The sequence below is a fragment of the Cyanistes caeruleus genome, chromosome 20 (genome assembly GCF_971803275.1).
Source record: "Cyanistes caeruleus chromosome 20, bCyaCae1.hap1.1, whole genome shotgun sequence".
Taxonomy (NCBI): Eukaryota; Metazoa; Chordata; class Aves; order Passeriformes; family Paridae; genus Cyanistes; species Cyanistes caeruleus.
The window spans coordinates 7,925,840-7,939,415 of record NC_141720.1 but is presented as its reverse complement, the minus strand read 5'-3'; the positions used below and the strand labels follow the sequence as shown (position 1 = coordinate 7,939,415).

At 52.2% G+C, this 13,576-nt stretch overlaps 1 protein-coding gene across 5 annotated transcripts in view; it reads left to right on the top strand.

The window, feature by feature from the left end:
• GPSM1 (G protein signaling modulator 1) overlaps positions 1-13,576 on the top strand; it is a 68,426-nt gene that overhangs the window by 33,055 nt on the left and 21,795 nt on the right. For all 5 annotated transcript variants that reach the window (XM_086858611.1, XM_086858612.1, XM_086858613.1 and 2 more), the window contains 2 exons: positions 433-559; positions 11,836-11,906. In XM_086858611.1, coding sequence (XP_086714737.1) covers positions 433-559; positions 11,836-11,906 — 198 coding nt within the window. The remainder of the gene's footprint in view (positions 1-432; positions 560-11,835; positions 11,907-13,576) is intronic.

Here is a 13,576-nt window from a genome sequence, read left to right as displayed (position 1 = left end):
TTTCGGGGCCCTGGTGTGCCACTGCCCACGTGGTGGCTGATGGCAGCGGGGTGTCTGGTGCTCCGTAACTATGGAAATCCTTGGGGAAGGGGGCTGGCAGCTCCAGGGCTCCCTGCCAAGCCATGTGTGGCTACAGGACAGCCCAGACCTGCAGCTGCAGGCTCTGTTCTGTAGCAGTGGGTGAGCTGAGCCCTCTCAGTTCCCTGCACTGAGCTGTGTTTGGAGGTGCAGCACGGCAAGCACAGGCCCTTTCCCAAATGATCACTGGGGAATAGTTCTGGAGAGCTGTGGGGTCTCTCGGGTGTCTCCAAGCCCTTTTTGGCTGTGTCTGTGTTTGATTTTGGGGTGGGACTGACACACCCCTGGCTGGGGGCTGTTTGCTTGGAGCACCCCATGCCTTTAACCACTGCCCTGTTGGTTTTCCTGCTGCAGATCGGGGACAGGAGTGGGGAGCTGACGGCTCAGGTGAACATGGCCCAGCTCAGGGCAGCCCTTGGCTTGGGCCCCGGGGAGGAGGACATGGGTGCAGCTCATCCCTACTCTGGCTATGAGGCACAAGGTGAGTTCCTGGCATTTTGGTGGCATTGGGAAGTCTCAGGGGTTACGTGGTGTGGGGTGGGGTTTGCAGGTGGGCAGGAAATACAAATGCTAGAGCAGAGTGAGGCTGTGGAGTGCCTTCACCACAAAGAGGACTGTGATGTGCTCACCCTGTGCTTTCCACAAGCTGCAGAGGCAGGGAAGGATCCCCAAAAAAGGGCACAGAAGGAGTTAATGGAATTAATCTGCATTGGGAATGGAATTCCACGTGCCACTCAGCAAACTGGCTTTTGTATCTTTTAAAGCTCTGCAGGGCTCTTCTCACTGATTTGAGTGTTAGCAGAGAGGGATTTTTGGCTGCTCTTGTTCTGATTAGCACCCAGTTCCAAGCCCAGGGCATGGGCTGGAGGCGGGGTGGGACCAGCAGCACGCACTGGGTGACATCTCACCCTTGGTGAGCAGCAGTGCTGAACGTGGAGACTTGGTCCCAGCAACCAGAGTGGCTTTTCTGGGCCCTGAGTCACTGTGCCAGGGAGCAGGGTAGCACAGACACGTCACCACAGTGCTGCCAGCCTGGCTTGGGGACTGTCCTGGACCTGCTGCAGGCACGGGTGGGTGCCTGGCATGGGCACTTCCAGCTGGCAGCTCCGTGCTGGGGCAGACTTATTAATTCACACCAAGTGCATCCCAGGAGGTGTCCAGTGATTAAATATGACCTTGTTGGCACTGGCACATTCCCTGTTGGTAGCACTGACGTGGAGAGGACGATGCTGGGGCTGAGGCACGGTGCCCTGGGAGGGGAAGGAGAGGCTGGCTGTGCGTTTGTGCTCGTATTGATCTCCCAGGCATAACCTGCTACGTCAGTGCTGGAGCTTTTCCTGGGAAATGGAGTTGTGCTGAGGGAGCCAGCGTGTCCTGCCGTGCCCCATTGGAGCTGAGCTGTTGCCTCAAACGCTGTGAGGGTACAGCAGCTTCCCCAGCCTCCCTCTGCACGTCATCCCCACTTTGTAACTCCTGCAGAACTCATTCCTGGTGTCTCCTCAGGGGCTTCCTTCTGGCAGGTTACTTTGTTGTGAAAGGGGAAGCGGAGATGAACCTCAACGTTGGTGCAGTGCCTGGGTCAGAGGGAAGGGTGGATGTGGCCCGTGGGCTGCTCACTGCCCTCGGGAGATCCAGATGTGCTGTGCTAACATCTGGAGCCAGCAGTGATGTCTCTGTTGTCTGACAGAGCCGTGCAGGTCTGTGTGTGTGATCCCTGGAGGCTGGGAAAGGGCTGAGCAGCTGCAGGCAGAGTTCTGGAGTTTGCAGTGACCCCGTTAATCCATGGTGTCCTTGCTCACATTCCCAGGGCTGGGGCTGTTTGTCGAGAGAAGGACAAAGTGTTCTGGGAGGAACACCAGCAAACAACTGAGATTTGCAGTGCAGGGAGAGAGGGATCTTGGAGAGCAGGATTTCCCCTCTCCAGGTCCTGGGAATCTGCTGGGGAGGTAAAAATCAGCTCTGTGTTGGTGGGTTGGGGCCACAGGCAGGGAGTGTGAGATCACACCTGGCTGAGCTCTCAGGGCTTCACAGGTGGGGAAGGTGCTGGCACTGTCACAGGGAGATGTGCAGAGGAGCCTGACTTCTTCTCCTTAGCTTTTATCCCAGCCTCAGCTCTTACTCCAAACTTCAGTGGAGAATGAGAGGCCACCAGTGTGTCCCTGAGCCCTTGAGGGAATGGAGATGTATTTAATGCCAGCCAGAAATTTTGGTACCCTCCTGTGCACCTATTAAATGATTAGAAGAGCATAATTATTTATATTATTAATAGCAGCAATTTACAGCCAGAGGAACATCTGCTTCTGTAATAGGAAGCAGGTGAGAGAGTTGAGATTCAAGCTGACTTCTGAACCAGCCATGCCTTTTGATGCTGACAAATCTCGTGGTGAGGAGAGCTTTCCATTTCCTTTTTCCCATTCAGATTCTTTTTCCTGCTTAAGGTTACAAAATGCCTGCATATTCCTAAGGATGCTAAAATCCTCTGATAAGGCAGGCATGTGATAAACCCTCACTTTGATCAAGCAGGTAGAGCTTCATAGCAAAGGCTGAGCCAGGTTTTCACTGTGATGTCCTTCACAGGTTACAGAAGTAATTATGCTTTTATGGCTTGGGCACTGCCCTTCCCTGGGCTCTGGGGGTGGAAGGAGTGCCTGATGTTTTCCTCTGCTGCCCTTGCTGAGCTCTTCATGATTTTAATTAATATTCTGAGAGTATTTGGATGTCAGAAGACAAAGCTGGAGGCCGGGGAAGTGGGGCAGTGCTGCAGAAGTCTTGTGAAAGCAGCGACCTTGTTGAGAAACGCAAACACACAGAGCTTAAAGCAACAAACTGAAGGAAGCTGGAGAGGAGCTGGAACACGAAGTAAATAAACAGGGGCTGGGTTTGCTTCTCCAAACAACCAAAAATGTGGCCCTGAATAAATCTCCTTTCACACACTGCAAGCTAAGAGTACTGGTAGGCTTTGCCTTTGGAGAGGAGTGAAGGACTTTTCTGTGGCTCCACAGGGTTGTTTTTAGGGGTGAAGGCAGCCAGGGCAAGAAGCAGCACTGGGAGATGTCCTGGGGTGCAGACAGACAGCGCTGGTGCCCTTTTCCAGACGAGAAGCTGCAGCATCCTTGAGGAGCTGCCTGTTCCCAGCGTGGGTCAGGAGCACTGAGCTGACCCTTCCTGCTCCCATCCTGGAGTCAGTGCCTGCCCTGGGAGAGGAAATCAGGTCTGGGGATGCTGATCCTGCCAGCTGGGAGGGGAGCACAGGGACAGGGATCACCCAGGGGATGGAGGTCTGGGCACCCCCTGTACTCTCCACAGTGAGAACTGACTCTAGGCTGCTCTCCTGGTGCTTTCAGCAGCTCATCAGCCTCAGCCATCAGCCACTGGCAGCAGCAGTGGCAGGAGACACTCTGCAACCTCTGCTGGCAGCTGGGGGTGGGTGGGGAGGGCTGCAGGTGTTGCAGGAGGCGTTGGCATGGGGATGCTTCCAGAGCTGCTGGCAGAGCACAGACGCCACTGCCCTGCTGTGCTGGGCTCTGGGGACAGGGAGGGACTCAGCCCTGAGCCTGGCTGGGAGCAAACCCAGTGTGGGAAGTTGCAGTCCTGGAGTACAGAGTGATCTTCCAGCTCTGAGGAATTGCTGTGATGTTGGGCACGTCCTTGATTTCAGTTTCCCCCCACACCTGCAATGGGCATCAGCTTTTCTCTAACCAAGGCTGGAATAAGCTTATTTGGGTCAAAGAATGAGCCTGGCTTCCCCTTTCTGCTCCTCTCCTGCTGAGAAATGCAGAGGCTGCTCTGTTTGTTCGGGGTTCCAGAGGCTCCACTCTGGGAATGCTCATCCCCCTGTGAGGCAATGGGCACAAAACCCCTCTCCTTCACCCCACTCCTTCCTGAGCACTGCTCAGCTCTGGGGGGCTTTGATTGTGGGGCTCTGCATTCTTGATGCAGTTCTGAGCTCCTCTCTTCACAGGAATCTTTGAACCCTTGGATCAATCAGACTGGAATAGAAATCTGCTTTTATGTTTTCCAGCCTGTTTGTTTTTGTTTGTTTGCTTGCTTTAAATATCTTTGAAGTACCTAAAAAGTGTTTAGGGCTGATAAAATAGGCAGGATTGACCATCCCTCTGCTGATGTAAGCAGGGAGGTGGTGATGCTGCTCCCCCTGCCAGCCTGTGCATGGGGCTGGGATGCTGCCCAGGGACAGGGATCTTCCTTCCCTGCAGTTTGCTCAATCCTCCTGCAGAAAACTGTCAGCTGAGAGATGTGGCCGTGTGTGAGCAGCATCTTGCTGACAGTGGGCCAGCCCTGCTCCCTCAGGCTGTGATTTCACTGTCTGGGAAGCATTTGCCTTCCCTGGGGCAGAGTCGGGGTCACATCCCCAGCAGGGAACCTGCCCGTGCTCACCAGGCACACTGAGAAAGTGCAGCAGTTGAAAGTGCTTAATATTAAATATCCCCAGCTCTATTTGATTTTTCCCAGGAGCTGATGGGCTGCAGCTCAGCCTTTTTTTTTCATTGTGGAAATGAAAGCCCGAGGCTGTGCTGGTTAATTGTACCTGCTGATGCAGGGGGTGATGGATGAGGTGCTGGAGAAGCAGAGTGGCTTCTGTCCAAGTGGAGGAAAGGGTTGGTGGTCTGGTGGCTTTGTTGTGCTCCAGCAGGTGCTCAGAGGGAGAGCTGAGGCAGATATTCCCATGTGCCTGCAGGAAGGTGTCCAAGAGCTGTCTGTGGTGGCCCTTCAGGGAGCAGGGCAGGAGGGACAGGAGAGCTGCTTCCACAGGGGCATGCTGGAGTGAAGATCCAGGACTTCTCAAAGATGCCTCTTCATTATAATGAGTTCTTTCTGAATCCTCTGCTGTTACAGCTGTTAAATCATTCCAGCAGCACTGATGGGGGGGTTGAACCTCTGAGTCATTTGGATTTTAAACTCAGTAATTTAGCACTCACTTCAGGCTGCCCCAGTATTGGCTTTAGGAAGTTTTAAAATACTCTTCCCAAGTGTTTAATGTTCCTCTCTCATCTTGCTGTGTACATGAACCTCCTTCCCAGCATCAGTGTAAAGTACAGCAGGAGTTCTTGGCTCACAGCAGGGGAAATGCTCCAGGACTGGAGAAGATGATGTTGTGCTACTGAAATTTGTTTTACCTTGATGCCAGGGAAGATGGCAAGTGCTGGAAAAGAGGATGAGGAACAGGCCAATTCCCGAAGCCTGTGGCAGAGGAGGCACAACGTGCCCTGTGCCAAAGCCATCCATTCAATCAAGATTAAATCCCTTATTGTGGGGAGGGAGAACGTTTTGGAAGCCATTGGTTTTGGGAAGGCTGAAGTTCCCTTTGGCTGCAGTTGCAGGCTCCAGCAGCACTCCCAGCTCTGCTGTGCTGTCTGGATCCTGAGTGCACCTTCCCCAGGCAGTTTCCCTTGGTGGCTGCTGTCCAGGAAATGCTGTGGCTGTGATGCTGCTGTGTCCAACAGCACAGCATTGCCTTCAGGAGCAGGATTCCTCTGCTTGCTGTACCTTTAATGCAGCACAGAGCAAGAAACAAGAAGGAAGTTCTTTCTTGCCCAGCTAGAATTCCTTTTTCTCACTTAAAACTTTATGCACAGCCACAGTCTGCTTTGGCATTTCTCTGAGCAGGGCAAGGCCAGACCCTCAGCAGAGTCCCTGCAATCTCTTGGGTGACCTCAGGACCATCCTCTTTCCCTGGAAGGGACAAATCCTTGGACATCCAACCTTGGCTTACAAAAACACCTGGCAGAGCTGAGGATGCCAGTCCAGCATGGGCAGCGTGTGCCAGGAGCTGCTGGGAGCTGGTGGCTGCTCACAGCAGCACCCAGGAGGAGGGATCAAGTACATTCCCCCTCTTCTTCAGAGGATTTTACTGTGGGTGTTTGATGGCTGCTAAGCTGGCACGTGGTTGTTCCTTCTCTGCCCTCCCTGAGTCAGTCTGGAGGACAAAATCGTGTCCTTGGGCTTGTCTGGCTGCTGGAGATGTGGCCCCGTTAATTATTGTGTGTCACTTTCTAGCTAAACTCTGCTTTTGATCTCTGCTCGTTCAACACGAGCTGGTAATGGATGGTGGGAGGTCATGAGACTCTGCTGTGTCCTGGCAGGGAAAATCCTGCCCTTAGAAGCAAGCCAGGTGTTGCTGCCAAGTCCATCACGGTTCTCTTGAATTGGCCCTGGGGTTATGAGCTCCTCCCAGCCTGCTCCACCCAGTTCAGTTTATCTCCCAGAAGATCCTTCTGTCCCCACAACTGTTCCTCTCTGAAGCAGACGATTGCCTGGGGGGTTGTGGTTACAGGAGGCTGTGCCTGACATGGCCCAGCCTTCCCACAACCTCCAAGGCTTCTATTTGTCAAGTGTTTCAGGGTTGGGTGCTCAGTGTTTTCTGCAAATACCCCTCCTAAATATTTCATTCTTTGACCCAAATTGCCAATGTGTTATTTGCAAATCACCCTTGGTTAGAGAAAAGCTGATGCCTATTGCGCATCTGGGGGAATACTGAAATCAAAGATGAGCCCAACACCACAGCAATTACTCAGAGCTGTAAGACTACAAATAAGATCCCCTTGTACTCCAGGGCTGCAGCTTTCCTACATTGAGTTTACTCCTACTGGGGGAAATAAATAACAAATAAGAACAAAAGTAGCTCCCTTGTGCCATTTCTGCCTGCAGTGAGGACTCTTTTTCCAGGTTTTACTTCTTCCATGTGATGTTGAGGGCTCTTTGGCCAGTGATCCAGAGGATCTCCTCATTCCCCATCTGAGGAGCCTCTGTGCCAGCTGCTCGCCCTGAGTGCAGTCAGCACACCCCCAGGGCTCTGGGTGCTGTGTGGATGTGCAGCATTGCTGTTATTTCTGTTTTCAGCCCTTTGCTCAGCTGTCAGACTGGATTGTGGAGATGCAGAACTCAGGTGACACAAACACAGAGCATCTTCTGCCAGAGCAGCCAGACGAGCCACTTGATGCAGAGGGAACTTCTCTTTATTGCCACATATTGTGTGCAGCTTTTTTAAAGGAACAGTTTTCCACAGAGGAGAAAGCTGCAGGATCCTTGTTCCTGGAGCAGGGTTTTGTTGTGCTTGGGGGCTGTTGGGAGATTGAGATTTGTTTGTGCTCTGTAGATCCTCAGTGCCTCCCAGCAGAGAAGGGATCATTCCTGCCCTTGTGGCTCCCAATTCTGGATTCTCAGGCAGGGAAGGACCCAGAGCTGTTGGGATTCCCTGGTCCTTCCCTGCCTGCAGGACCAGGATAAGCAGATGGTCCTTCCCATGGATGGGCACACAACAGCTTGGCACCAGCATTTTATGGCCCAGTCATCGTAAATAACTGATATTATTTGCTTTCTCTATTTAGAGAAAAGTATTGTTCTACCCCAGTAGCAACTGGGAAAACAAATGCCACCATTTATCAGGCGAGTGCTGACAATAATAGAGGTCAAGTGGATTTATAGTGCCAGAACCCATTATGTGTTTGAAGACTAATTAAAGCCTTAAACGAGATGCTTGTCCTACTGGAGGCTGCTTTGGGTTTTTTTTTCCTCCTTTCTTTTCCTGCTGCTGTGCTTGTTTTCCCCCTCCCCCTTCCCTCGTGAAGAGCTTTGCTGTAATAATGGAGCACGAGGCTGACAGAGCTCCCCTGATTAGATGTCAGCAGCGTATGATTTGAGATGCTCTGGGAGCACTGGACCGTATCTCCACTGTCACTTCGGAGCTGGGAAGGGTTTCCAGACCAGCATTCCACCCCAAACAACTGGCTGGCTGCTCTGATTTAATTATCTTGAGCAATATTTAGACTTGTCTGCCAGAATCAAGGTTTGGGTCTGTACAGATGGGGGAGGCACTGGCCAGGGCTGCGAGAAGTCGCCCAAAAGCCAGGTCAGTGTCTTGGTTAATGCAGGTACGGGGGAAATGACCTTTTCATGTGACTGCAGCAAGTCCTGATGCTGGCTTTGTTGTGTTGTTTGGGGTGCCCAGCCCACGTTCTGTGGGGAGCAGAGCGCTGCAGGCAGCGCCGGCTGATGTTGGCTCCACAACCTTTCCCCGCTGGTTTTCCGTGGAGTCCTGTCAGGTTGAATTCTGCCTGCTCTGGCACAGCCCCCAGAGGGATCCAGAGTGTTCCCAGTTGCAGTCCTGGAGCTGGGGCTGTGTCTGGGATGGGGGCCCTGCTCTGCTGCTCCGGCTGGAAGCGGGAGGGAGGCGGCAGCTCCCGGAGCTGGGGTGATCAAAGCACATGGCAGCTTGATGAGAGCTCCTGCCAGGGCTCCCTGAGTCCCTGCTCCACATCTTCAGCTCCATCTTGTCAACTCCAATCTCTTGGAGATGGAGCCTGTCCATGGAAAAACAAAGCTCTGTTTGCCCAGCTTGTCCTGGTGCTCCTTTCCTTGAGATGATCCCATCACCATCCCTGATAAAACTTCCTTGTGTTCTCCGTGGCTGCAGGTTAAAGACAAGAATGTGAAATCCGTTAAACTCGCCTCACCAACCAAATTGCAAAAGCAAAAAGTTGAAAAAAAAAAAAAATTTTAAAAAATCCCCTTGGTTCATGGTGCTGTTGAGATCACAGAGGGGGAGGAGAAAGAGATTTTGAAAAAAAATATTTAAAAAAGGAACAACACCCCTGAGAAGTGAGAAGAGCAACATCCCAGGAGCTCCAGGAAAACAGGGCATGAATGCAGCCAGTCAGGAGCGTTGCTCAGCTGATGTTCACAAGAAGGTTTCAACTTGCTCTCTTTGAGACCTCAGTAAACCTCCAAGACAGAGAGAGCATTTAGAAAGGCCCCTGAGGTTTTCCATTACTCTGCAGCAGCCTTGGTAAACATGCCAATAAATGCTGGAGAGAGAGAGAGGGGGAAAAAAACCTTCCAGAGGAACAGACCTGGGTTTTCAGCTGCTCAATCCTTCACATCCCCGGCTGCTGCTGTGGAGCAGCTCTGGGGAGAAGGAGGCAGAGCTCAGCTTTGGCTGAGCATTAAGTGGTGCTGCAGGTATTTCTGGGGAGAATAAGTTGGGAGAGGCTGGAAGTTACACCTGGAGCCATCTGAGGGAATGGAGACAGAAAGTTAGCGGGACTCCTGTCGTGGGACACTCGTGAGTATGGAAAGCTCTGCTCTCCTGGAAGGTGGATGAGGATGTGTGGGATGAGAAGGGGAGAAGGTCCCACTTGTCTGGTGGGAGTTGCTGCAGGTGTGGATCCAGTTTCTTGTAGCCCTGAGTGATAGGGACCCTCCTAATGCTGCTTGTTCTAGTGGTGGTGAGCAGGGACAGCGTCTGGCCCCAGCACTGGCTGGGATCTCTGGAAGAAACAGCTGAATTGGATAAAGTTTTTTGTGATTCTGAACTTCTTCCTCTCTCAGCTCAAGTGTGTGTAAACCCCACACAGTCACAGATGGCCACCAGCACCAGAACAAGAGAAAGAGATGAGTTGTTGTGCTGGGGTGGACTCAGCGCCTGTGTCTATTAAATTAACACGAGGCAGGTTTTCTCTGCTTGGAGATTAATGGCTGCTGGCCAGCGGTTCAGCGCTCTGGGAACACACAAAAGCACCTGAGGATGGAGGTGTGTAATTAATGACTCTTTAGACAGCTGGAAATGATGTGTGTTTATCTAACTGGGTACACTTTGCTGCTTTCTTGCTTTCCTGGAAGTGGCTGTTAAGCGGGGCCGTGACGCACTCTCACTTCCAGGGGCTGGGCTCATCTCTGAAACCCAAAATTGCCTCTGATGAGGTGTTTGTAGGTGACTTTTACTCCAGACCCACTTTGCTGCTGTGGGTTATTGTGAGGGAAGCCACGAGCAGCTGTAGCAGTGTTTAACTGGGAGCCACTGGGAACAGCCCAGCGCTGCCTTCCCCTCGCCGAGCTCCTGCCTGAGCGATGGGGCAGCACCCAAAAGTCCTTCACCCATCTCACAGCCATCTCCTCCATGCTGAGGATGGTGGGAATGTGGTGGAGCAAAGGGAATTTTCTTCAGGGATGAGGTTGTTGGATTAGAAGGGGCTGCCCGGGGAGTCACCACCCCTGGAGGTGTTCAGGGAGTGACTGGACGTGGCACTCAGTGCTCTGATTTGGTTGACAGGGTGGGAATTGGTTGGATTTGAGATCTTTGAGGCCTTTTCTGACACAAGCGTTCAGAGCTGCTGACAGTGGGCTCCTGGCTTTGTGTGGAAGGAGTAGAGCTTGGTGGAGACGCCGACTGCTCCTCCTGACGTGTGTTCCTGCTCTCCTGTGTACTCACATCAGTGCCTGTTCTCCACCTCCAGCCCTGATGTCAGTCCCCCTGAACTCAAAGCCTGGTAATGAATCACCTTAAAACAAAGCTGCTGTTAATGTGCTTTTTGGAGTAGAGAGGAGAAATGTGCAGAAATGTTCTGCTGATTGGAATCTTTGATGCTGCAAGCAGTAAATCCCTTCAGGGTGGTGAGGGGCACAGACACAAACTTCAGGTCTCTCATGGCTGAGCTGTGATGAGTGTTCATGACTCTCGGTGAGGCTCCAGCTGATCTGAGCCTGCATCTTATGAAGCTGAGCTTTCCAAAGCACTGCTGTCCTTGGAGCTGGTGCAGTTTGGGTACAGCTCTGGAGCCCTGCTGGGCTGGCTGTGCTGCTGCAGGAATCCCTGGAGCCTTTTTCCATTTCATCCCCATGCTCAGCTTTCAGCCAGCCTCGATTCGTGAGTTTTGTGCCTTCTCCCTGTTCATTTTGCCCAGTGAGCAGCTCCATGGTCCCCTGAGCTCAGAGGGGCAGTGAACGCTGGTGCTGCTGGGCAGTGGTGGGGTTTGGGAGATTGCTGCTGCAGGAACCACACAAAGCTCCCTGGTTTCCATTCTCAGGGCTCAGCACGGGGATCATTCCTCCCCCAGGATTTCCCTTTGAGCTTGGAAGGTGTCACAGGAGCTGTGGGAGAGTTTTGGGCTCTGCCCTGCGTGGTGTTGCTGGAGTGGGGTGTCACATGGGGATCAGCTAAACTGAGCCTTCAGAAACAATCAGGGAAGGGCAGAAGCTTCCCCAGGTATGGTGAAAGCATCCCAGGGCCATTTGGTACATCCTGGCTGTTTGTCAGCAAGGCAGGAACAGCTGGAAGCAGGCTGAAGGGGGAGACTCTGGAGGTAAAGAGCGTTTGAAAACCAGGAGTCAGCTGAACTGTGTTTCACCCACTCTGTTGTTGTTGGAATCAAAAATCAAAATCTTATGAAATCTCAAATAAATATAAATCCTGCCAAGTTTTGATGCCTCTTTCAGGTTTAAGGCAAGATTTTGTTCCCCTTAAGGCTGGGCCTATGATAGTTAGAAAATATTTGCTCCTTCACTTAGTTTTCCAGCCTCTGTGACTATAGAGAAGAGCTCAAAGTTGAATCCCAGAAACATTCTTTCAGTTAAAAACATGATGATGAAGCAGAAAATCCACAGATGTATTAAATTGTCTATTTGTTATGATTTTTCTCAATGCTAGTCCCATGACTTTGGTGGTTTAGGGTGAGGTTTGTAACTTCTCAGTTCCAGAGACCTTGTCTGAGATCAGGGTCGTGGTGTGACCTGGCTGCAGCCTGACAGCCAAAGCCTCACACAGCCCTGTGACAGTGCTTTAAAAAGACCCAAAACAATGGGAAAAAACCCCACATTTGAATCTCAAGGCCAGCACAGCTGCATCACCCCATCCCTTTGACTTCTAATTAACCAGAGCAGATTATTTGCTGCGGTTTGGGTTCTCTCTGTGTGACATTGGTGCTGTTGGTGACACCCCCCTGATGTGAGAGTGTTGTTTTGCAGGAGCCAGGCCAAAGAGACTCCAAAGGAACAGCATGGACAGCTTAGACCTCCTCAAATTCCCTTCTGAAAAGGTAAGGGAAGATGTCTGGCCTCAAAGATTGTCAGTGGGAATCTGTACACAGATTCCAATTGGTTTGTTGTTGCCTGGCTTCATTTGCAGGGAAATATGCAATTAGCAGATATCATTGGAGTCAATGGGATTAACCAAAGAGGGTTTCTAGAGAGCTTGGAGGAGAGGAACAGCTGGTCTGACTAAAAAGGCACTTAACACTCAAAGCTGAAAAGTCACTTCTGGGCTTTTTTTGCAAAAGCAGCCCTTTATTGGCAGGATCATGGTGAGCAGTTCAGCCCCTGGGTGGCTGTCGGTGCCTGTCCCCCAGTGCAGTGACAGAGGGGGCAGAGCTGGAGCACTGCAGGAGGCAGAGGGTTTGTTCCAGGGTTTGTTCCAGGGTTGGTTCTAGGGGCTCCAAGGATTGCTTTGCTCCTGGAAATGTCAGATCCCAGCAGGTCAGCGTTTCCTGCGTGTCCCCAGGGGCCTGTTCTGCAGCAGCTGGGAGGCACTGAGCCCTTCCAGCCACAGGGATGGTTTCAGTCTCTCAGAAAATCCTGCTGCCGAGGGCTCAGCTGTGCCTGTTCCTAGAGGAGGTGGCCAGACCTGCAGCCATTCTGCCTTTCTGGGATGTTTTTGGCACAAATCATCCACATTCACCCAGTGCTTTCCAGGCACAGCTCTCCTGAGTGTTCCAGGGAGTGTTTCCCCTTCACAGAACTGCCACAGAGAGAAAAAGCTCATTTCCCCTTTACAGGTGGGTGCTGATTGTCAATGGGACCTTGAGGAGCCATTTAGGTGCCTAAAAATCCCAGTAAACACTGGGAAGGCCAGGCAAAATCTCCTCCCTGAATGAACTCTCTTTGGAAAATAAATTCCAAATGTCCTGATGTATTTTTATCAATTCTTCCCGTGCCCCGTGGCTATTTTGGCTCTTGCCTGCTCTGCCCAATGTGACTCTGGGGTGTCGATGGCAGGGACAGCAGTGCCCAAGGTCAGGGGACATTGGCTGGTGTCCTCATCAGAGCAGCACAGCCCTGAGGGCTTGGCTGGTGTGTGGCTTGCTGTTCATGCTGTTGGTTTCCTGCTCTTTGCTGTAAAAGCCAAACACCACTCGATGGTTCAGGCAGGGTTATGGGTTCCAGGGCTTCCATGGGGAGGATGGAGCATGCAGGAGCTGTGGGGTCAGGTGTGAGCACTCCTGTTCCCCCTGCAGTGTCCTTGGGAGGCTGTGAGTTCACCTGTCCTTCAGAGAGTGTTCTGGGGGCAGTTCCTCTGCTCTGTCCCTCTGTCTGGAGGGGTTACAGCCCTGGGGGAGGCTCCAGGGCTTTGTGCTGTGGTGGGAGTGAGAAGGAGTAAGGAGTAAAGCCATGGAGTGAACTGTGACCTCTCCTGCATCCTCTCGGTGCTGTCTCTGCCAGAAATGCCTTCAAAGCCAGCAGAGCCCTGCAGGGCTCCCCTCACCTCCAGGAGCTCTGTCCAGCCTCTGCACTGTTGTGTTGGGGCACAGGGAGCACCCACCTGGGTTCTGAACTGCAGCACACTGCAGGAACGCTCCCTGCTCTCTCCAGCGTGTCTCTCACTCCTTCATTTGATCTCCTCTGGTTTTATCTTGTTTATTCCTTTGTGTACCAGACTCAAATCTCTTTCTCTCACGCTGGGTTTCGCCCTGAAGGTGCTTCCGTGCTGTAA